The 25,326-nt window shown below is 39.5% G+C and overlaps 1 protein-coding gene across 6 annotated transcripts in view; it reads right to left on the bottom strand.

The window, feature by feature from the left end:
* Window positions 1–11,983: 11,983 nt before the first annotated feature.
* The window catches only part of YLPM1 (YLP motif containing 1), a 41,235-nt gene continuing 27,892 nt past the window's right edge, over window positions 11,984–25,326 (bottom strand). For 3 of the 6 annotated variants that reach the window (XM_042048289.1, XM_042048290.1, XM_042048291.1), the window contains exons 18-21: window positions 24,396–24,447; window positions 19,458–19,588; window positions 17,835–18,014; window positions 11,984–17,446 (exon numbers count right to left, since the gene is read on the bottom strand). In XM_042048289.1, coding sequence (XP_041904223.1) covers window positions 17,868–18,014; window positions 19,458–19,588; window positions 24,396–24,447 — 330 coding nt within the window. In that variant the 3' untranslated portion in view covers window positions 11,984–17,446; window positions 17,835–17,867. Of the gene's footprint in view, window positions 17,447–17,834; window positions 18,015–19,457; window positions 19,589–19,760; window positions 21,081–21,561; window positions 21,677–24,395; window positions 24,448–25,326 lie in introns of those variants that run through there. The other 3 variants (XR_006019480.1, XM_042048292.1, XM_042048293.1) reach the window with 3 other exon arrangements.

The following is a 25,326-nucleotide window of genomic DNA, read 5'->3' as shown; positions in this document are numbered from 1 at the left end:
TGCTGGAAAGGGAAATGATGGCCTGGCTTGGGGAAGGGTCAGCAAATTCACCTGTCGGTAGCTAAATAATTAGGGAACATAAGGTACAGGTTTACTGGAGGCATCCTGCTGAAACAAAGCCTTTTTACACAAAGTTCCTGGTGGGGGTAGCAGTTTCTTGCCTCCTGTGGTAATGTGCAAGTACTTGAGTGTCAGTAAAACAGCAGGTGGGGGACTGAGGACAAGGCAGTGCCCCAGATCACGGTCATGCAGTGGCTGAGATTGTAGGGGATGTCTGGAGGTTATCTTGTCCAACCCTCTGCTCAAGCAGGGCCACTGAGAGATGGTTGCCCAGGACCATGTCAGAGGGGTTTTTTGTATCTTCAGGTAAGGAGGGACTCTACAATCTGATCATTAATGAAGACATTTAACAGGATTGGACTGGGTATTTGCAGGAGTATTTTTGCTCCAGTGGTTGCCATGTAAGTACAAGTGGGAACTAGAGAGCTGTGTATTACAGTGGTTTTTGTGAAATGTGTGCCAGTATGACCACGACAAACAACATCTGGCATCAGTTATCCTTTGCCTGTGATGAGGCCTCACTAGTTGTATACATGGGTTCAATTCTGCCCATGTAGATTTTCCATCTAACAAAGAACACACAAAAAACCAAACCCAAGAAACCCCAAAATAGACAAAAAAACCCCACAACCCCCCAAAAAACCCCAAACAACAACAAAACCAAAACAAAAAAAACCTCCCAAAAACCAAACCAAACCCCCCAGAGCCTCCCGGTGTGGGGAATGCCCAGCCACTGCCCTGAAGGGACGTCTGCTGAGATAAGGAGATTGAGCAATCTCCCAGCAGGACTCCCTGGAAAAGCAACCACTCTGGTCACGGCGAGGAAAGACAAACCCACAATCCTTTGGGAGACACTATGCAGATTTCTTCGTAACCCATTGGTCTGTACCCATCCCAGACCCTCTGTAATCCATTGGTCCCCTACCGATCCCCTGTATCCCTATAAAAGCAAGCTCCCTGGGGCCCCTCCCAGAGAGGGTTCCCGTCCCTGGCTCCCCCCTTCGCCGGAGGGGACCCACAATAAAGCTACCACCGTGCGGAACCAGCCACACGAACCTTCTCGTGTCTCTCTCTGGTCTGGCTTGGCCTGGAGGCTGCCCTGCAGAGCTGAGCTGGAATCACGAGCTGATATCACTGAAGAGCTGACAGTCTCTGCAGGGGCCCTCCTGCCAGCAGCTGAGGGAAGACACTGGACCTCGGGAAGGCGATTCCTTTCGGGACCATCTCCCCGGACCGGTCATCTCTTCCTGGGACAGAGCTGCTGAGCCCCCTCTCCAGCTGTAATACCCCCGCATGGCTACAGAGACTCTGAAAAGGACCCAAGATCACAGGGCACTTGTATTGGCTGGCGTCTTCTCTGGCAGCTTTTTAATCCCTGTCTACCTTCAGCCAAGTGTGACAGAGGCCACAGAAGTGACAGAAATGCACAGGTAGAATCTACCCACCTTTTTGTCACCCTATGGTCCTCCTGCAAGCAGAGATCCTGTCTGGGGAGTCTGGGGTGCAGCTGCCTCCTCCAGGACCACTTGTCTGCTTGGACGCAAGGGGGTTGCACTCAGACAGGCACAACTCTGCTGCTGAAGTCGAGTGAGCTGAGTCAAAAAGTCTTGTGCTCCTGTGAGAGCCTTGGAAAGCAGCAGCCAGCTGATAAAGAAGGAGCTCACACTGCCTTCCCTCCTATCTAGGTCACAGAAGTACTGATATGGAGAAGGCAGTACATCTGCTGGGAGGTGGGGAGAGCTGGAGTTACTCTAGGGGCAATGCAGCCTGAAGCGTGAGGGGAAAAAAACCAGGGTGTGAATTCCACACTTCCCAGTCAACAGTGGGGTTCTACAGGGCTCCAGTTCTCTTCAACATCTTCATTAATGACTTCAATTCAGGAGTTGAAAAAATACTAAGTAAATTTGTCAATTCCCTTGAGGGCAGAGAGGTCCTGCAGAGAGACCTTGACAAGTCAGACAGATGGGGAATCACCAACTCTATGAAGCTGAACAAGGGCAAGTGCCGGACTCTGCACCTGGGATGGGACAACCCTGGCTGTGTGTCTTCAACATCCTCAAAAGGTGGAGGGGCAGGCACGGATTTCTTCTCTCTGGTGACCAGTGACAGGACTCAAGGAAATGGCATGAAGCTGAGTCAGGGGAGGTTTAGTTTAGATATCAGGAAAAGGTTTTTCACCCAGAGGGTGGTTGAGTACTGGAACAGGCTCCCCAGGGACATGGTCACAGCACCAAGCCTGACAGTGTTCAAGAATTATTTGAAAGATGCTCTCAGACACTCTTGGGGCGTCCTGTGCAGAGAGAGGAGTTGAATGCTGATGACCCTGATGAGTCCTTTCCAACTCAGCATATTCTATGATTCTATGAAATTAAGGTTTCACTACTTGTGCTGTGCAGGGTATGGTGTGGAATTTCATTTACATTCTAGCTGTACCCAGACACAGAAGTTAGTTTTCAAACAAAGCCTAATGGGTGCCCATCACAGAGAGATTTCTACTGAAAAAGTGGGTCTGCTTGCAGGGCTGGGGGGAGAAGGGAGAGCAGCTGCACACACAGAGACTATGGTCATGACTCCCAGGCTTGGGTGGGCTCTTGCTTCACCATTTCCCACTAATTAGCCAAGGAAGCAATTTGGGTAGTGCAGTCACTACTGGTGACTGAGTTTCATCTTGAAATAAAAAATCCTTTCCTTCTCCCTATCCAAATTTCTGTGGTATATGCAAAAAACCCACAGGCACCTGTAACTATCTCCTCTTGGAACAGTTCCTCAGGGCTATCCTTTTACATTTCCACATTCCTAGCCCATTCACAACAACCCACTCAGTCCATACAGCTACACAGCAGCAAAGGCTGCTAAATATTTAGAATCACTGATTCCTGCCTCCAGGCTGTGGCTGCCAAAAGAGGGAGGTGTAGCCACACTGACTAAGCTGGCAAGGGCCTGAGAGCCCTTATGTACTCCTCTATGTTAATACTTACCATAAGAGCCCTTATTACTCATGTGTAGCTAATTAGAGCTTGAAGAAGTTCCTAGTGAATGTTTGTCCTGTGTGCCAAAATAGCTTGGGAGAAACTGACAATAAAACATATTTGGTTTTTCTTTTCTTCTTTTAATGACTTGCACCTGTCTACAGTAACTGAACCAGGCCTAGAAGTTCCCAGCTCAAACAAATGTCCTTGAAAGGGTCCTTCCCTCAAATACACATCTCAGACACTTATTTGACATCAGGGCAGCTCTCCATGTAAGTACCCCTTGGTGAGCCAGTGGCCCATGTTCATGGAAACTCAGTATTTGCTGCCCCATTATATGCATTGAAAGGACAGATTAATCCAGGTTACAGTACAATTACCACATTTGAGAGATCCGATATCACTTTTGCTCTGGAGAAGGCAGCCCTTCCTCTGCCTCTTGTGCGCAGAGCTGCCCTGTGCTGCAGACCCGCCCTGTGCTGCAGACCCAGCACCACTTGGGAAGAAGGTGAAGCGATGCACAGAGAGACTGTGGAGAGCAGTCTCAAGGATAAAACAGGCCATGGGGTCACCCAGGACAGACTGGTATGTCTAGCTGATAGCAAAAGCTTTTTCCTTTTGCACACCAAGAAATACTGTATTAGCATGAACCATGGACCAGGAGATGGGAACTGGGGCTGTGCCAGGTGCCAGCTTCATAGCAGCAGCCAGGAGAGCTGGTCTCCCCTGACTTACTCAATGAAAAGCCCTGTTTTGATGAGATGGGGGAATGGAGCCACACAGCCAGGGCTGTGCCCCCACTTCCAGGGTGCGCTGGCTCATGAGCCTGCTGTGAAAGCTCAGGTGCAGAGATGAGCACAGTGGAAAAGGGAGCTGTGCCCAGACAAGACAGCCCAGGCTGGCGCACTATGACAGGGAGGCCATTGTGTAGCCCAGGGGCTTTTGAGGGAGGTACTCTGATCAAAGGGACACACAGGAGAGAGAGCACAGTCAGCCTCTGCTGGAAGCTGTCTCCACCACTCAAACCCCACAGGTTGGTGCTCATCTTGGAGAGGGGGTGGCTGAGGTGGGAGAAGATGACAGGCAGGCTGCCAGAGAAAAAGCACACATATCCATGCATACATAAACACCAAACCAATAAATCCATTTTTAAAAGCAGGCCTGATAAAGAATGCTTGAGAATGGCTATTCAAGTAAAGCCAGGGAGAGCTATGCACAGATCTCAAGGAAAAGCAGATTTAGGTCAGCACTCAACATGCGTGTGGATCCAGTTCATATTCATATACTAATTCCCTCTCATTGAACTGTACAGACTGCTGAGTGGCAGGTGAAGTCCCATGTCACTAAGTCCCATGATCAACATTTTTCTTTTTCCTGGTAACATAAAACATTAGAGAGACTTAAAATTTGAGAAAATGTCTTATTTTCTCCTTTTGAGATGGCTTTTAGCATTTTTACAGCAAGCAATCCCACCTGTCATCATCTTCTGCAGTATTTCTACAGGCTTCCCAAGTTTAGTCATGTTATTTAGCACTAGGCTTTAGATTAAAAGTTCAGAGGGTAATTTTTATTTTATGTACAAGGGTTAAACACTGTTCTTGTTTTTGCTAATCCAATAAAACAGGCACTACAGATTACCTACCAAGCAACTCTTAATGACACAGCATAAAGTCCAACTGGCATGAGCTGAAAGTGGCAGCTTCCCTCCTGGTGTTTACTGCTTTCTCACTAGCTGTTCTACTAGATTTAAAAGGATAATTTTTAAAAGTGCCAGCCTGTACCCAACAGCGTCAATCTTTTTGTCTTATTGCAATCATGGAAAATAAGCAGCTAAAACTAAGTGGTGAAGTGAAAAGCTGAGAACATGAAAAATACAAATAGAGGAAAAAGCCCTGAAACTTCAAGGAAGGTATTTTACTGGATTTGCCAAAGCACATTTGTGTCATCCATAGCTTTACACAAAAAAATAATAAAAAATAATTTGTATTATTTAAAAAAAATAAGCTAAATATCTAACATGTATGCATATAAACCTCTATACATCCCAATATAAAATCTCTCCTCATTTGGTTCTCAGAGAGCAAGCACAGAATATTCAACAGCTTAAGTAGTTGTTTTTCATTTCTAGTTTCCAGGTCTCTAAGAAAAAGTAACCATAAGGAGAAAAATAATAACCACCAAGAATTCATGCTCAAGGGAAAAGTGAGGCCAGCCCTATGCATCTCTGCATCTACTGAGTCCCTATGGTTGGCAATGCCACCTGTGTTCAAATAAAAACAAACACAAAGGCTGGTTTTAGAGAAAACACTTTTGGAATAGTACCTACAGTTACAAAAAGGTAATGCTGTAAAATGGTATTTTTAAAAGCCAGAGTGCTTGCCCCTCTTGGGCAATCATTTTAAAGCAGAACTATCATCTGTTCATGTTTTGCAATGTCCCAGGCTGCAGCTGTGAGCCCACAGATTTTTCAGTTTGTTTCTTCTTTGGGGGAAGGCCGTACCCATACAATGGCATTTCCTTCTGAGCACAGAACACCAGGTGCTTTTTACTTGGCAGTGGACTCTTCAAATGACCTCTTGGGAAAGCACAAGCTCCAGTGCAGCACCCAGTCACTGCTGCTGACAGAGCTTCACTGCGTTTTGTTCCGTGACTTCAAACCATTTATTCTGCAGCTATCTAGCCCCTGAGCTTCAAAGCAATCACCTTCATTTCTGACTAAACTTTTAATAAGCAATGTTATCCGAAAGACCAGGGCAATTTTTGCAGGAACTGGAAGCATCAGGAAGTAAGAAACACCGAAACACCATCTCGGTAATGGTCTAGTCAGTGAAAGCATTCATGGCAGAGGTTCTTGGCTGTAACAAAGCTGTAACAAACTAGGCCAAGGTGGGAGTGATCTGGTGACAAATGATCTGGAGGGATCTGGTGACAAATGTTCTGTTTCAAGAATTCATGGAGCTTTGATTATTTATTGAAATGTAAAGAAGCGACAATACTATACTCACCCATATGTCAGCACTTAACTGCAGACATGTCCATTAACCCTGCATGATTTCTTGTGTAAGCATCTTCCAACCTGCAATGTAACCAGCATGCTGCTGGCAACGTTTTCTGCATTTGAATGGTCATCCTGACCAGGGAAACAAAATCCTTGCAGATCCTGGGCTTACTCATAAAGATGACTGCATGTCGTTTTTCAGAAGGGGCCACCTCATGCTGGGAGGAATTATCTTTGGACCAGCATTTCTTGAGCAGCTACTGTGGAGAAGAGTGCAGTGGCAAGGAGCATGTGTTTGGTGCAGAAGAAATTGTTGCTGTGTGAACTCTTGAGTAGCTAAGACAAAACTACAGAATTGTCTTTGTCCTGAGATGCTGCAAGGTTGTCTCTATAAAACTGCTTTGGGTATTTCAAGCAAAAAAATAGCAATTTCTTTCCTTTACACCCTCAGCAATGCCAACGACTATCCCATTCCCTGGTAACAAGTACAGTGGTATTGATATACTCCAAACACCACACCACCATCTCTGACCATTTGCCCCCAAATTTATTGGCAATAAAAAGCAAGTTTAGCTCTTGACTGTGTCATGAATCATAGGCCAACATTTATGTGGGAATACTCTGACAATAATGAGTATGAAGACCTCGGTCAGTCAGTAGACTTGCAGTTACCATCACAAGATCTTCCCTCTCTTGATATTACTGTGTGGCCTGTTATGTCAGCCACAGCCAACCATCAACCTCAGGGCCATCCAACTGCTTCTCTTGCAACTACTGGCAGTAGCAGTCCTTTGCAGATCAGCTTCTCATTGTAAACAATGCTGGAACCAGTGTGGGAGGTGTTCCTTGGGAGCACAGCACTGACATCACCTGAAAGCAGTGTGTAGTGCCCCGAAGACCTTTTCAGAAAAGTTTACTGTCCCTTGCATCATCCCTGAGACATAGTCATGATCCAAGGATCTTGCTGCTTCAGCAGTTTGCAAAACTCAGTTCATCATTTCACAAAGCTGCTCCTATAAGCCTTCTGGTGCCAGTTCAATTGTCTTTATTCAGTCTATTATTGAATGGCCATATGTTTGCAAGCATTCAGTGGCTTTTTCCACTGGCAATAAACCACAGAATTAAAAGTCCACATCCAAAACACATCTTTAGCACACTGGAAGCTAAAGTCAAGAAACGATTCTCAGACATAAAAAATAATAATTAAGAAAGTTGGGGGAGAGGGAGGTAGAGAGGATAGAGAAATGCAAGTACTGTAGATGTAACTCAGATATCATGCAGGTGTAAAACAGAAATCTGCAGAAGTAATGGAGTAATGACAAGGTAAATACGGCATTCCAAAAAATCAGGTCCTACATGGGAAAGCTCTACATATGATAGCTCTAAATCGTGGTACAAATAAAGGAGCACAGAGAATTAATAAGGAGGAAGGTTTTATGCAGTTGCCTCTCCAATGTCTGTTTTTCCCAGTAAGACATTTAAACAGAACTATAAGCATTGGGAAAGTGTCCTGCCATGACAACTCAGTTCTGCACTGTTAAGATTGAGCACACAGTTATGTTATCAATACATACAACTGTAACATGGCTTCAGACATTCGGTGTGCCTCAGGACATGAATCCACACCATACACAGTTCCAAATTACAAGAGATTCATCCACTATCCCACACGAAGATGTAGCATTCCCCCAAATGCAGAATGGAAGAGGACTAACTCGACAGGATAAACCCCTAAATAAAAATCAACTTAATTACTCTATGAGGAGTTACAAGGTGATTTCTGAGAAGCATCCCTGAAGACATGCATCTTTGTGCCATTCCTGCTCAGGTAACGGGCCTATCTGCTCCACATTAACTGTTCAGAGCTTGGCTCAGATGCATCCTGGGGGCAGGATGGAATCCCTGTGTGCATAGGGCTCAAGGGCAACGTCAGTGACTGCCAGAGATAGGATGCTGCTTCCAAAAGCAAAACTGCTCTTAAAAGAAACCAAATTCTGTGACAATGACATCAGCAAAAAACCACAGCCAAACAAAAAAATACCAGCTGGTAACAGTGTAAGTCAAAAAACTGCGGTGCCTAATTACAAAAGCAGTATTTTACATATTATCCTATTTTAAAAGCAGTATTTTACATACTATGCTATTTTCAGAACCTTCATCTTTTATCACAGGTAGAAAATCAGCAAAAAGAGAGGAATCTGACATTGAATGCTGAATTCAATTCTAATTTTTTCACAATGTATTCCTACCCTTCTACACTTTCCAAAATTCCCTAGAATATTGTCCAGTCTTGATTTTGCGGCTAATTATACTCTTTTTGCCAGGGAAGATGCCAACCATATGCATATTTGTAAAGTATTTCAATAATGTTAATTATTTTAAACTAGTTACTTCCATTATTGCTTGTGTATCAAAGATTGGGAACAGTGAAACTAGTAAAAAAAAAAAGCAACCTCCATATTGCAGAAAGTTAATAATGTTTCTACTACATACAGACTCCATGTGTACATTCAGCTACACTGAACTCTACTTGCCAGGTGTATGCAACTTGACACTGAGAAAAAAGAAATTACAGCAAAGTCTGAAACTTCAAAAATAGCAGCGCAGCAGGCTCTGAAGGCCATGTACAGGTCTTCAATCTCTGCTGCATAGGACTAATCCAGCTGGAGAACTGAATGTAAAGGAAATTAATTTCATCATCACCACACATTTAAGTTTTATGTAATACACATGAGGTGCATTACACATTTGTTCATGACCTGTGCTAGAAAATGCATTAAAAAATGATGCCCAAGTAGGTTAATTATCACAAGACAGAAGTTCTTTGTCTCTCCTGTACCTCAAGGCTAACAAGTAGCTTTCACTGTAGAAAAAAGATGCCCCTCATCTTGATGCACATAGCCAAGGACAAGTTAAGATAAAAGGAAATGCTACAAGAGTCCAGAAAAGGAAAACCAATGAGTACTACAGGAGATAAGCTATACATTTGTGTCTTAGAAAGCCAAGTTTCCTAAACTGAAGGAGCTAATATACCAAGGTTTTAACCTAAAGCATTCATCTAGATAAAGAGACTGATAAGGAGCTGCTGCAAGAAGAGTCTTTGGCAGGCAATGACATTTGAAATCAATCACTCTGTCAATAAAAACACCCAGATGAAAAACTTAAATAAACTACACTCCTGCAAGAATGTAGTCCTCTCATTACTAACCCTGTACCTCATGCAGACTTGTAAGTAGTGTGAAGTTTTGTTTCACTAGGAATGATAAACAACTGTCCATGCACAAGAACACAGCACCCATATTTTCTGTGTACAGAACTTAACACCAAATACTTCATACGCTAAGAAGAAACATCTGAATGAAGAGAGAAATGTTGCAATATTCCTTGAGAAAGACAACTGGTATGAGATTGTTCAGCAGTAACAGACACTGTTGAGGAACTCATCTCCAGAACTCTGACTGCACTGGCTGCTGTTGCATCAGAGGATGTAGTAAAGAATAGCCTTTGAGAGAGATATTCTCTGAACAACTGTAGCTTTTCAAATGGAATTACTTCTACGTAGAATCCAAAAAACTATCAAAGCAGAGTGCAAAATGACATGATACGATCAGCATTTTTGCATAAGCAAAACATAAATCGTGCCAGTTTTAACTTCTAGAAACTCCTTTCCTTCAACACAGCACATTGCTAAGTCTAGCTGAGGAACAAGAGAAGGACGGAAGTCTGCAGGACTCAGACAACCTTCTACAAGCCAGCACTGGATAAAACTGATAAAGAAGGCGATGAAGAAATATTTATCACTGAAGGTCACAGGTCTCAACAGTTCCCCAAAACTGAACCGAAGTCAAACAGTCATTTCTGGTTTTACTGAGGTAAATCTAGCTTTTGAGTTAATTTTTATTTTGCTCCAAGTTTGTCTTCAAGCAGAACATAACACACATGCACTGTTAGCATACTGCTAGCAATGCAGCATACTCACCAATTTAGTGCCTCTTCCAAAAGATTACTAGAAGAATTGCTTAAAAGGCACCTGAATATTCTTCTCAAACTACATCTGAACCATATACACTACAATGAGACCATAACAGACAGGCTTTGAAGTAAAAATGAGGACGTTTATACCCAAGTCAACTTCAGGGCCATCCCTTCAGCCTTAGAGCAGACTTTCTCTGCATATTGGGAGAAGGGAAAGGAGATATAAATGGTTATATTCTTAATAAAGGAACATGTAGATTGTAAACTTCTTGGAAAAAAATATTCACATTCCTCCCTAACTATAAAGTACCTCCTGCAAACTGTGCAGCAATCATATTGTATATTGTGGAAACCCATTTGAACAGTTCACGCTAGAGCTGCAAGTTTGCTTCATTATGACAGATCTCAGTAGTGCCTCTGGATCAAGCTGAAGTTCTGGGACTTCTTAGCCACAGTAAAGTTAGCAGGTTCTTCCACAAGAAGTATCCTTAGTGTTTTGGCTTGGATATTTATCCCTATTTTTCTTCACTCCAAGAAGAAAAAACCCAAAAAACAAAACTCACAAAAGATGCAGTAAGAAAACCTGTAAGGCTTCAGAAGCATTATTTCTTACTACAGTGCATTTAAAGACTTTACACTCCAAAAGCAGCTATTAGCAAATTAAATCCCATTTTCCATTAGAAGTCAGCACTTGTCAAGCTTTTTAGGAGGATATATATGACCATTTAATTTTGATGCCTCTCATTAAAGAAGAAGAAAGAGCTTGTTCCATGTTTACACAGGCTGTAGGTTCAACGGAGCACAAAATCTTGACTGTGGGCTGCAAGTGATACTCCATACAACAGAACAATGATAATCCACTGATTTTTTTTTTCATAGAAAAGTGGTCACTTTCCTTCATGAAGTAGAAGTTACTGGTTTGTAAGTGTATCAGCCAATATGAAACCACAAAAATCAAATTATTGTGGAATCAATATCATGCTTTTTTTCCCCAATGTAGTCCTAACATGAATTCAATGCTTTAGTGCCATCTGGTTGTCATTACCTGAAAAATCTTGATTTCTGTGTGACTAATTGTAGAGTACAATGAGATCTGCTACCAGACTAATTGATCTGTCCATGCCTTTAAAGAAAAGAATTTGGCAACTGCAGTTCAATGGAAATGGAAAAACAAACACATCAAAGCATAGCGGTAAAGACTCATCGCTTGCACAAGAGTTTTGAGCATCCACAGATGAATACATTGTAACAATGCAGATGTTTGTCAGCAAGGTTATGTTTTCTGCCCTTCAAAGAGTAATACAGTCTTCTCAAAATAACAGAAGCCACATCTATGCAAAGGCTTGAACCTGGGTCAGCAACAGCAGTCAAACAAAACTTTTATTATTATTTGCATCAGACTTACCAAAACAGAATAATAATAAAAAAAAAATTTAACTGCTGCTTAAGATATCTTGTCATCCACATACGGTGTATGTCACCACTAAAGTAATTTTCAATACAAATATTTAGGTTTGCTACAGTTAAAGGCTATTTACACCCTGACTCCAGGAAGACTTGCAGCTCTGCTCCCTTTCTGTGCTAATCCCAGACATTTAATGTCCTACAAGATTTAAACAGAAAAAATGTTAGATTTGAAAGACTTTTTTTTTTGGCAATGTTTCAGTTCACATGTGACCCTTAAAAGGCTTCTTCAAGACAAGCTGCTTTCTCAATCAGCTTGCTCAACTATACTCTTGACCTTCAGGCAAAAAATGGCAGGGATTAATTTAAGATTTTCCTCCATAAATGTATATGCAGCCAGTAGTAGCTAAAGCAGACATCTCAGACAGTGGAGCTGCTAGCACATTCTACCCACACAAGACAGATTCCAGCTCTGATAATTAGAGTAAAACTAACTGAACTCCCGTTTTTTTTTTGTTTGTTTCTTTTGCTTTATTTGGGTTTGTTTTTGTTGTTGTTGTTGGTTTTTTTTTTTTCCCCCCTCCCCAAGGACCACTGCAGTTTTAATTTCTCTCCAAAGACAGCAACATCACAGGAATTGGTGAAATGATGACAACCTTGCAGTCTTCATGTATTCCTTAGTGTACTAACTGTTCAAACACAGTAACTTCATACAGGAATATACTGGTCACAGCAGACAGTTCAGGTGTCATCCTAATGAAAAGCATTAGGAATTTCTTGTGTAAAGCTGAACATCCATTCATACATGTGTATCTTGACCAGTTATGGAAACAAAAGTTGTCCCTATACACACATACAAGGCAAACAGTATGGAGAAACACTTCACTGGCTGACATTCCAGAGCACAAGTCATAGGGAGAGGCCTCCCCTCCCAAAAAGATTCAATCAGAGTTCCACAAGGCAGAAAAACCTTAGGAAAAAATGAAACCGTGCCATTTCCACCGAGACAGCTTTGGTTTTGCATATTGAAATACTAAATCCTAAAATTCAAAGAGACTAGAGCCTCCTGACTAGAAACCTAACACAGAATAGAAAATATAAGCAACTTCAAAACACTTTTGCCTCTCCATTTGCAGTAACTTGCTGTGCCTTTGTTTGTTAACAGTACTTTGAGCTTACCTGATTTAAGCAAAATCATGAATAAAAGCACATTCTGCTTCCAAACAGTATTAATCAGCTAGAAGGTGATAATTCACCTGAATGGAATATTGTCATTAGTAATTTTCCAATCTACATGCATGAGGAAGACTTAAGGCTCCAGGCTGCAGACCTGATACCATGCAAATTTGGAAAAGACATTACAATTGCTGGAACACTACACAGGTAAAAATAAAACAAAAGTTTCACCATGCAGAACTAAGTGATTAATCTTGAGCAGAACCTAGAAGAGTTCCTTGGAGTAAACAGTCCTTTAGTTGGCTGAAGGATTCTGATTCATGCATGTAGAAATAGACGAGTAGAAGAGAAAACAATTTTGATTCAAATTTTATGAGAGAATAAAGATGATTGCCCTAGAGACTCAAACCAGAAATGTGCCATTCATATTTTAAATTCTATGAAACTTCTGTTCTTTCTCATTTCTACTATGATAAGAAAACTAAGTATAACCACAATTTAAGAACTGTTGATGCTGCAAGTGTACAGATCTCAACTGAGATGGCCACCTCTGCTCCTCAAATATTTTCTCATAGTATGCAAGTTGCCCGGCTGCAGTTTGATCCCAAATTATCAGTGGACCACAAGTTCAGAATTTAGAACTCATTTTCCAGAAGTAATCTGTGAAACATTAAATAGTGAAGAGAGACGTAACAGAAAGGAACCATGTATCTGTCATTATTTACCTTCCTGAGGATGCATGCCATGTGAACATTCCACAAGCAAAGAAAACTCAGTACTGCGTCTCCTTTCCAGTCCATGTATGCTGAATTACAATAGTCCTGGGAGTTCCAGGGCTTCAGTTCAGTCAGCTCAGAGTTAGCTAGCTGCATGCTGCCAGAGACAGTAGGAACTTCATAGCAAAAAAGCACAGCTTGCTTCCAAACCCAGCTCAACCATGTTTCTTCAAATCCTAAGGTCTGTCCAGTATTGCATAGGTTTCCAAAATTTTGTGGCAGCAACATGAATAATAAGATGGCACAACCTGCTAAGGGAAATTGTGTCCTAAGGGCATGAAATGATTCACCACGACAGCCGCATTAAATAAATGAACAAAGTATTTTTTCTTCTGGTAACAATACATTTGTTTAGGTGACAACAAGGCGTCCCACAGGCAGAATTACTTTATTCCTTTGAAAAGGATTCTCCAAGTGTTCCAGTGATGTTGAAATCTCGAATTGGGAAAAACTGATTTTGGCTAGTGAGGTCATATTCTTCTCTCTCACTTAAAAGCACACTACCAACACACTATTCTTCTGCAGGAATCATACTTTCTAATGTGACTTGCAACTTACAATTCCATGATAATTTTTAACTATTCAACTGGATTAGATGTGGGCTTTTTAGGGATAGGTTAATACATCTGTTTCAGTGTAATGTCACAACTCTGCTTTTCCAATTCAATCCTTTCAGAAAAGACTCTACTGAAATCCTGCTTAGTATCTCCATGGTTACCTAAATGATTGCTCAGAGATAAAAAGGCTTCAGAAAAGAGTTAAAACAATGCCTTACAATGAGACAAGAGCAGTTATGTATTTTATGTATCAACAGATAGGCAAGGAAAAACTAATGCACAGGGTTAATAAAGATGACTGAAGCAAAGTTCAAAAAATGCCAAACCCACCTTAATGTCTGAGAAATAAAGCTTGTACCAATACCAATTCTTCCCTTCTAAAGACTGGGAACTAATAATGCAAGGTAAGTTATTTATCTATGTTGATGTAAACATTCAAGGAAACAGAAAACCAAATTTCTAGAACTGATCTAATACTCTCAGCTATTATTTCACTCTTTCTCACCATAGTCAGAATATCACTTAATGAGCAATCCTACAGTAAAACACAAGATGACTGAGATGACAACTGTGCTCTATTCACGTAGCACAGCATGTTGCACATCCCTTGCAAAAACCACATGTACTTCTATCATGAGACAGGTAGCTTCAATATTAAAAAAGCAAATGGACTTGAAAGAAACTGAAGTGTCATAAGAAACTGTAATTCACAGAAAATACTGTTTCAACAGCCAACTTTGCTGAGAAGGTAGCAACACCATTCTGCAGCAGCTGATTTTTTTTCAGAGCTGAATTTTTCCACGTGATGCACTGCACAGAAACAACTCAACTTAGAGTTAGCACAATTGCATGCATGGTCAAAGATGGATCACTACATGAGAGTGCTAAATGCATATCTTTCTACTTAGTCATCAATGAAAGTTGGTATTCTTTCTGCTCTGTGCTGTGAAAGGTTACACTGAATATCAGCAAGCAAATGAGTAAGAACTAAATCAGAATCAAGACAATGTATTCTGTACTGAAGGACTTTCCAGACAAAAGTAAAATCCCTAATCACCAACCTCTGGTTATGAGCCAAGCAAGGGACTAGCTAGCTATTCTCAGTTCTGCCAGCAGCAATGATGAATTTTTCCTTTTTGCTTGATTTCTTCAGTCACTGAAGGTCTACAGTATGTAGAATCTGCTATAGGTTGTAGTTCAGGCATAAGTTATTTTCTTTCAGAGCCACTTGCCCTCAAGAAATTGAAGACTGATCTGCTAAGCATTCAACTGAAACAAATGGCAAAGCTTATGGATATATTGATATATTGATATTTCTGTACTAAAGAAGGGGAAAACTTCTGAACTTCAGGAAAACAACAAAACCCAAGCCCTTCAGCCTTTTCTGGTCAAACAGTCTACAACGGTAAGTCTTCATAACTGAATTTTGCCTTAAACTTCAAGACTGATATATTTTCTGTCTGTTCTCATCAGAGTAAAGAAAAATTTTACGTATATTCTCTGCACATTTTTCTTTAGTTCTACATGCACCACAGAATAAACAGCATGACATAACCAGTTGGTATTATCTGCTAAAATAATTTCAAAATTGGTAAAACCAATAAACAACTTCTGTCACACACTATCCATTTGAATGCTCCAGAAATACTCTTTAGTCTGGAAAGAAAAATGTTAGAAAAGGATCTGGTACAGTTGTATTACCAAAGATACAGACAAAATCACTATCAGTTCCTAAGAGTCAAGAAACAGCATCAACTCGTGCGCCACAAGAATTCCAGTTTTGTTATGGAAAATTGAGTATAGACTGAAACTCATTTTACACATACCTGAGAGTAACTTCTCCAAAGTGAAGGTCACCTGAGTTCCACAGCAATACACAATACTGATTTCTTGTTAACTATTAGTTTCCCTTTGTCACAACAATTCTCCGTCACAACTCAAAGAGTACTTACTTATCAACATTTTCAGGAATATATATGCTATGTAAAGTACACGTACACAGAAAATGTACATTTAATACCTTCTATTTTAAAAATGCTGCAATCAGGGAGCCTAATTTTCTTGTATTAAACATATTCAGGGCATAACGCACATTCAGCTATTCCCCTTGTTTACTAAAGAACTTTTAATCATGCATCACAGACAAGGCTGAGAAGCAGGCAACAAACCAAAACATTAGAATGTTTTCTAACCCATCTATTACAACCATGCTCTCCTTTAACAACCTGAACTACCACCACACCAGAACAAGTTGATTTACCAACCTAGATGCAAAGCACAATGTAATCACTCAACAGAGAAGGAAAATTCAGGATTTCATTTTCTTTCCTCAGAAAGATCAGGAGAAAAAATTCAATTCACCATTAAAACAGCAATTATTTTCAGATTTAAACCTCTTGCCTGGTTACAACACTGTTAATGCAAAGCATTTGCTTTGAAACCTGGGAGGACAAAAGAAAGTTTTCATCAGCAAAACTGATGCTCTGCAGAAGTGATATCCCAGCATCTATGAAGAATCTGTATCACTTTTAATAGTGTGGACTGTTATTCATTTATCTTTTTTTTAGCAAGCTTAACACATTCATCAAAGGAATAGAAGGGCATAACTTCTGGTCTTTGTTACTTCTTTTAATGATGTATCTCTATGAGACAGTAGTCTAATGAATGGAACAAAATACCCTGATAGGGATCACTGTTGACTAAAAGACATAATAAGACCAAAACAAATTTTGTAGGCTGTCCTTCAGAGAAGCCTGTAGTACCTGTTTTCATGTTGAGCATTAAAGACAAGTTTTTCATACACTGCTACCTTGAACATTATAGAGCCACCCAACAGAATTCATACTCACGTAGTAACGAAAATTTGACATAATTGAGAAACTAGGATCCAAAAAATAATGATATTCCTGCTTTCCAGGAACATGAACTCCTAAAGGGCAGGAAGACCTGGGGTCTTAATGGATCTGTCTATGAGAAGAAGAGCAGGTGAAAAATCTAGAAGACAGGACACATTCCAGAACATGAGCACACGACATCTTCCAGGTAAGGATGGTTCTGAGCACTAACATATGAACACAGACCACATTTAAAATGTCAAACATAAACCATACTATATGGTCCACCGAGAACACTGAGTTTATAGTGAAATTTATTGTTCTGCTTCCTAATACAATAAGCTACAAGGTACATACAGTATAAAACGAGAACATCCACAGAGCAAAGGTGATAAACATTCTGTGATGGTACAGTGGAGGTAACATCTGTCTAATCCTTCCACTTTATCCCACAAAGAGCAGCTAAAACTACTGACCCTCCCCCTCCCTCCCCTTCAAAAATATTAAAACGTAAACTGTCTCTCTCACTTAGGAGCAGTGGGATTCAACGAGTTTTTTGAGGGGACCGGTTATCTGACAGTATCCCAAGAAAATTGCTGAAACTAAAGTAACAAAGAAAAACTGTGAAGGTGGGAGTGACATGACCCATGCAAGATGCTCATGACACCTTGGTTCACTTCTCCTCAGAGCAAATGGCCTGTAAAAAAAGGAAAAGTTTGTTACGTCATGTAAACCAGCAGTTAACATGGTTAGAATTAAGATATAGCAAGCAAAAATCTGAACTCAACAGGACTAGTAGGCACACAGCTAAACTACTCTTAATGAAACCACAGGCTTCCTTGTAATAAGGTTGGGAGATTTGATAGCTGATAATCCTTCTCCCTTTATTGTCAGATGCTGTACAGAAGGGTGCATGTTGACATAGGCACAGCTGACACGTATTATACAAAGTTCCAAATCAATCCCAAATCAATTCCAAATCAATCCCAGCCCTGTCTGGGAGAACTCTAACAATGGTGTGAACTGCAGCCTGAAGTCTCGAAAAACATCAAGGCTATCAACACACAAGAAGACTGAATATTTACCTTAAAGGCACAAAAATCCACTTAACCACTTTTTCATATATACTTGGTGCGGTTGAGGGCTCTCTCAGCAAGATGACCACTTTCATCTGTTATCTTCTCCCAGTCTGTTTGTCCAACAACAAAACCAATGGCCCTTTTCCTGTCTGCATCTTTCTTTTCTTCTAGATCTGCCCATCGCACCTACAGAGAACATCCTATCAGTACAATAATCTTTCAAGAAATCCTGATACAAGTCTAGGCTCTCCACTATAAGTAAGAGTACAAGAATACTAATTTCTACTCATTTTCCTTAGAACAGGTAAGTTTTTTGGGGTTTTTTTGGGGGGTTTTTTGTTTTTCTGATAGGTAAAGAAGAGTAATTATTTCTAATTGAATATACCAGGTGTTCTATGGAGTAGAAGAAAAGTATAGATGATAACCTTTTTCCATTTCAGTGCTATAGTTTTGAGAATTGAAGTGTAACTACTACAATTATTTCTCTGTTCAAAGCAATGCTTTCTGCAGGAAGAATTATCCAAGACTCATTTACTGTCTTAATTTTCTGTGAAATCTGTCTTTCAATTGCACAACAGAAACATATAGAAGATGACTATGAAACTACAGAAAGACAGTGTTAAAGAGCAAGTCAGCAAGGAATAAATGAATGAAGGACAGTTTTCTTCTCTATCTTGTGTAGTACATTTCTATTTAAATCTTTCCACTATTTCTTTACACTAAACTTTTTCATACATATGTTATTTACCCATCTTTACATCTCCATATCTACACTGCACCTCTTCATGGTAATGCAGATCCCTTGCATTTATCCTGTTCAAACATACACAGTGACACCCACAAAATGAGACACCGATGGGAGGGAGAGCAACAGGGAGGAAGGAGTGAGAGAGGCAACGAGGAAAGGCTGAAGTCCAGAAACTCAGCTGAAACACACCATTGCTGGACAAGAAAAAAGAGTAAGTGAAGGAGCTCTTCTTTACATACTGATTAGTCTCATTCAGGCCAGTGTGTTACTGGGGAACATAGCCTTATCAATTTTCTGCCAGCACCTCCCTATCCACAGTCTACCTGGACTACTCCTGACATTCCTACTGATAAGAAATGTAAGCTTTCTTCCACCATCATCTCCTTTGCCAATGTCTTAAGTATCTCCATTTCTCTCAGGGACGCTGTCCAGTACTACCAGTTTTCTATTTGACATTACAGAGCAAAACAATACCCGAACACCGAAAGTTAATTCAAATTACTTCTAGTGGCAAAAGCTGTTCTTTTTATTTTGGAGAAAAAAAAGTATTACCTCTATTACCTCTCTTTCATCTCCCTCTATGATTTTCCCCTTTTTTCACAATAGAATTTAAACATGTAGCATTTTGTATTCAGACCATGTCATGCCTAGTTAATCTGTATAATCTACAATTCCTAGCTTCGTTATAATTAATGTGTTTACCTCTGGAAGACCCTACTTGCAAGAATACTCTCTTACAGAATCTAATGGAACAGCAAAATGAAAAGTGAGTCACTGGAATTCCCATATTCATAGACATTGAATGACTTGATATAAACTCTCTTTCACAGAGACCATTAAAGGGCTATATACAGACAGTAAGTCATTTGAAAATTTATTACCCTTTTCTTTCCAGGTTCAGAAGCACGTGTATCATAGTCATCTGGAAGCTGCAGATAATCTTCCATTCTGCTGGCAATTGCTTCCCAGTCACGTTTTCTTTTAGTGCCAGTCCGCAAACCATCCAGCTTGTCTGAGAACAAACACAGAGCCTCAGCGTTAAGGGAGATTATTTTTTCTATTATTCACACAAACAAGACGAGAGTGGAAAACTTTTCAAAAGAACGAGCAGCAGAATTTGTACATCCAGCTTGTCTTGACAGGTGGAATGATGAGAGTTGAAATAAACTAGAGAAGACTCAACACAGTTTTCAAGTTTTATTGATCTTTCACGTCAACTGTGTGGCAATAACAGTGTTGTTATCTATACGAGGGCGAAAAAAGTTTGCTCCTCTGTATCTATATGGAGTCTGTCCTTACAAGTACAATATAGCCAACAATAGCTAGGAACCACAGATCCATCTTTCTATATTTGAACACAATACTAAAGCTGTAGCATTTTTCCCAAATTTGGGGATCAATACTGTGTCAAACATGGCATACATGCAGTATCAGGGAACAAGTGGCAATTATATAATTTAATGCATCAAAGACAAGTTTCGAGATGCTGTTTCTGCTAAACAAAAAGCTCCTTGGAAAGCCTGATCCTCCCCTTTCTTTTTCTCTCCCCATAAGGCAAACCACTTAAAAAGTCTTCCAGGACTGGGAGGAAAACATCTCAGAATCTTTTCTTTCATGGTGTAAGAGGTCAGTCATAAATATTTGAGCAGTACATTTGTCCAACAGTCCTCATTTTCTTCTTTTTCTTATTGAACCGATACAACATGAGGAGAAACAATTCCGTTCCTAGGTTCTAAAATTTTGTTCCTCTTTAGACACTTATTCTCAGTAAAGAAAACAACACCTTCTTGAAATTATGTGGCAAACTGTCTTTGGAAAGGAGATGAAACACTCATTGTAAGATTATGAACAACAAAGCATGAAAAGGAAACCAGCTTTACAAGTCAAGGGAAATTCTGTTACTTCTGTCAACGTAAGCTACCAATTTATAAGCCAACAATTCAAGTATGTGTAGAAAGAACACTAAGCTTGGCAATTACATTCATTAAACCATTACCGGTGATGTAAGAAATATTGTTTCAGAGGTCACTGTTGTAATTAAATTCACCCACAAAAGGCCTCAGAAATAGACCACATACAAGGCAGCATTATTTTCTGGATAGCAGAAGATGATGTTCAAAGGTATGTACTTAAAGAAGCTCAGTTCAGAGATGAGTTTTTTTACTTAATATGGGAGAGAGAAGAGTAACAATGGAGATAATGTGAGGCAATGGTACTGTAGACATGCTAGTATAATTTAAATGCCATAAACTAATAAAATTATTTGTCCCTCATACAGCTGAAAACCTTTTAAAGACTCCACCTTTGCCCCATTTCCCTGGAACAGATACAGAACTTCTTCTAATAAAACATTATAATCTCCCTGCTTCTTAAAATAGCCAACATTTAAGAAAAGTGTTCAGAATATTTGTATCTATTACATGATTTAGTTAAGGTTCTTCTTTTGCTCTAAGTTAAATCTGCCAAATTTGATGCTCAATCTCCACAGAAAGGCGCCACTCCCTCTAGAAGACAAAATTGATTTATACAATATTCCTCTGTTACTCCAGCACATAACGTACTTGCATTGTTTCTCAGTATTATGTTCAGTCAATGTAGATAATTTGTAGTGTTAAGTGTTTCCAGAAAAAAATAACATTGAAAAGGAGATCAACAAACTCATTGAGGAGCATTTAGGAACATGAAGAAGTGAAAATTGAGGAGCTCTCTGTTGGCAAATACCTGTAGACAGACATATTCCTGTTGGAAGACAACATGCTATGATGCAAGTTCACCTCATTACCAATGTGAAAGTAAGTTCAGTCTCCCGCTCCCTGCTGCACACCAAACAACTGAAAACATTGCCAAGAAATGTGTAATGCTCAAACAGCAGCAGAGGAGCTCAGAAGCTGTTCTGAATATGCAGTTCCCCTCTGTCCCTTTTGTTACTGCTACACAGAATTTATTTTAAAATGTTATCTCCTTCCATGTTTGAAGTTCGTTTTTCCAGAGGGGTCTGCTTCCATCCATACTATTGTGGTTCAAGGTACATGTGTCATGCAGTAGACACTACACAAATGTCAAAAACCTGCCACGAAGGATTATTTCAGAATATTCTTTTCTGAAAATGAGACAAGGTGTCATTTTATAACACTGGTGCTTGTGATTATTTATGGCTGATTATTTAGTGTTAAACTATTGAACATCATTTTATCATTTCAAGTTTTAAAAACAACAAAGCAGCATCATTTTTGAAAATCCACAAAACTTAAGAACTCACCTTTAGAATTTTAAAAGTAACATCTGAAAGTAACTAATTTAATTAGCTCCTTCAAAACCTAAATGAATCAGTTCAGTTTTGCCCTTTTTATAAAAAAGCCACAAAGTTTTATGTAGAATGCCGTTTGTATTCTAGAGCAAATTTTACAATGGTATCAAAGTTCCAGCTACACCAAACCTCATTTCTCCATTCCTGAAAGTTTGTAGAACTTGCCACTAAGCCGCACCTTGAAACAGAGCATTGCACTAAACACTATAGTCAAATTTTAAAAGTGAGAGTCCATTACTTTAAATTTCAGTATAAGAACCCATGTGCACTAAGCACTGAGAAGACCCATGGGTAGACTCGCAGAATAAAATTGTGGCTGTGCACAGCATGTAAGGAAATGATAAACCACACACATACTCAAGAAGAATGTAAGAGTAAAGTAAATCTGTGCTAAAGCGAGAGCTCTGGGGCATATGTTTGGCAATTGTCACAAGTCAGTGTTTGCAGCTAAAGAACTTAAACTTTCGAGACATTTTCTGAGGTTTATTACAATCAGCAAGATCTTACTGTGCTTTCCTGTAACATCATCTACTTGGAAAGAAAACAAAAAAGCAAAACAGGACTCAGAACATCGTTTTTGGAGTCTGCACTTACGTCATTCTGCAAATGTGTGCCCTCTGGGACTAACACAATAAACCTAATGGGCAGGCCAACTCCCAGGAAATAACTCAATTTTGGAGTAACAAATGCATCCCACCGTTTACATGCCTTTCCAGAAATAATTATAATTGGTCATCTACAATGAAGTCTTATTGTGAACTAAATATAGTAATTCTTACTCACAGACTGCAAGTGCTTCTAATGTACACCTTGAGCTAAAAGTCGTCTGCCCTGGCCAAGCAATTTTCCAAAGAAACTGCATTCATTACATAGGAATGCCTGGCTTTTTTAAAAGCTAAGTTCTGTCAGAATTTACTTTTAATCTATAGTCCTACATATATATAAAACTGAATCTACAGGGTAGTTATAAAAGTAGAATTGTGAATACAGATTTAATAGGAAGCCCTTCTCAGCACTTGTATCTGTGTCTCACAGCAAGCTAACATCTGGTTTGTTAATGAAGTTGACTGTTAAAGGATTATTGCAAGTAACTTCAGCATAAAAGTGACTGCTGCTTGCTCCCCATTTTACATTTAAGTGGAGACCATATAAAAATCCCGTGGTTTACATTATGGAGTTTTCATTACGGAAGGAAATGCAATACAGTTCTTAATATAAACTTAAGAAAAAATCTTACATTATTAAAGAAATCATTGCTTGTAACAAAAATGCAGAGCAATCCTGACTGAATTGTCTAACTGCCTAGCTGTTTGGTATGCCAAAATCATTGAGTACAAGGTGCCTCTGCTTGTACTGCAGGTGCCTCATCATCAGTATAATCCACAACTATTTATATGACTTAAAAGAGAGCACAGCAGCAGAAGAGATGGTGTAGCTAAGCCCTTAACATCACAAGATGAAAGGCTGCTTTATGTAATCCAGACCTTCTAATGCTATTTCTATGGTGCAGTTGTGATTTTGGTTATTGGAAAGTAATGATGCATAGGGCTGTACCACACATGCAGAAGCAAACCTCAAAATATTAAGACATGCTGTGTCCCATTCGGGTATTTGTGGCTTCTCACGGACATGATACAAAAATAGCAGTTCTGAGCAGACTGTCTAGATAAAATCTTCATTTAGAACCTTTACTGTTCAGTAAAAAAAACCATAACAAAACTGATCATAATGACCAGAAACCCCTTTCCATGAATAATCCTTTCACCATAGGCAAAGTGCATGCATTTCTGCCTGAAAGTTGCTTTCGACTTTGACAGAATCCTAATGTCAGCACTAATCAGAACAAAAAAGTGCAGTAAAAACCATGCCCTTGTGCCCCTGGAAAGTCCAGTTTGCATACTACTAAGAAGAATTCTATTGCTCTCCTGGAACTGCGAAGGATAATGAACTTTTAACTTTTCAATGCCTAAGATGTTGAAAAGATCCACTGACACCTAATCATTCAGAACCAACTTCAAAGCATGCCAGTACTTTGTCCTCACAAATGTCAATTTTGGAAAGTGAGGAACATCTTCAATACAGTTCAGCTATGAGACATGTCTCCAAGAATGTAAGAAGTTACTGATGACACTTAGGAAAAAAGGTATGCAATATGAAAAAGAGTACAGCGCAATGTAAGTTGACTCTTTGCTTATATAAAAACAATAAACATGGGAAAGATGAAGAATATAAATACTGCTTTTTTAAAATTTTAGGGCAAAGTACTTTCCTTGAACAGATGGAACAACAATTAATGAGTATATAAAACAGTGATGATTAGAAAGTAGTAAAGTCTCTTGCCTCTGGCAGAAGATAAATTCCTTTTCTGTACAGACACTTTTGCAGTTTCAGACATGTATGAAATCAACACATTTATTTGTCTTTGTAAGGAGGCACAGTTAAAACAAAAATTCAGGTCTTGCAAACATCATTAGATACCAACTATAAGAAACAGGAAAAAATAAATACCCACCTAGCTTTGCCTCAGAAGTGTCCATCTCCCATTTGCTTTTCGGAATGTAACCCTAAATCATACACAGAAAGAAGCTCGGAGGATTAGAGAGAGACACACATGCATATCACTTTTGAACTGGAAACAGCATTACAATGGGAGTTTAAGGTATTTCTTTTTGTAAGGCACAATTCTCATTATCAGGTGAAGGAGACCAATTACTCGGTATTTCAGAACTTCTGCATCCACTTCCCATTCAGTGATTTTAGCAGCCCTTGCAAATCATTACAAGAGTGCTGCCCCCTGCAAACACAGAACTCCAGAATGAGTCTAACAGATAGCAAAGGCACTGTGTGCACAGTTACTGTATTGCATTATCCTAGGTGGCAAAGTTACTGCAACACAACGTTCAGGCATAAAGAATACCCAAAGCTTTACAAACACAAATGAAAAAGTTACGGTAAGCTTTTATGAACACATTCCCAGATTCACTACACACAGGCTTCACTTACTCCTTTCGAAGGGACATGCTAAATTCATGTATGAGTGGTTAATCCACAATTAAACAATTTTTTTTGTTTAAATGAGAGTATCTGCTAAGTCACTAGGATTTAAGTATTATTTTTCATTTTAAACTAGTACTCTTAGCTCAACGATTCTTTTAAAACAATTTTTCCCTACAAATAATGTCACCATGTGTAATGATCTTTAGCCAGTTTCTTTGTAAGTGAGCATAATGATAATAAATTTGGCAAAAAGGTTATTTATTCTAGTTAGCTTCCTGTTATCTTTTCTTTTTATATTCTTTGACAAGTAAATTGTTACTAAGCAACTCTCATTTCAGCTGTTCAGATTTGGTATAAAAGTACTTATGTTCCTCTGCAAACACATAAAAAAGCTCAAGGTAGTGAATAGAAGCCCTGTGAGAATTCCATTATTTTTAGAATGTTTT

The sequence above is a fragment of the Corvus kubaryi genome, unplaced genomic scaffold (assembly GCF_017639235.1).
Source record: "Corvus kubaryi isolate FWS band 111438036 unplaced genomic scaffold, C.kubaryi_AGA036_p1.0 66, whole genome shotgun sequence".
In the NCBI taxonomy this organism is placed as follows: domain Eukaryota; kingdom Metazoa; phylum Chordata; class Aves; order Passeriformes; family Corvidae; genus Corvus; species Corvus kubaryi.
The sequence above is the reverse complement of the archived record's forward strand: the minus strand, read 5'-3'. Positions and strand labels throughout refer to the sequence as shown.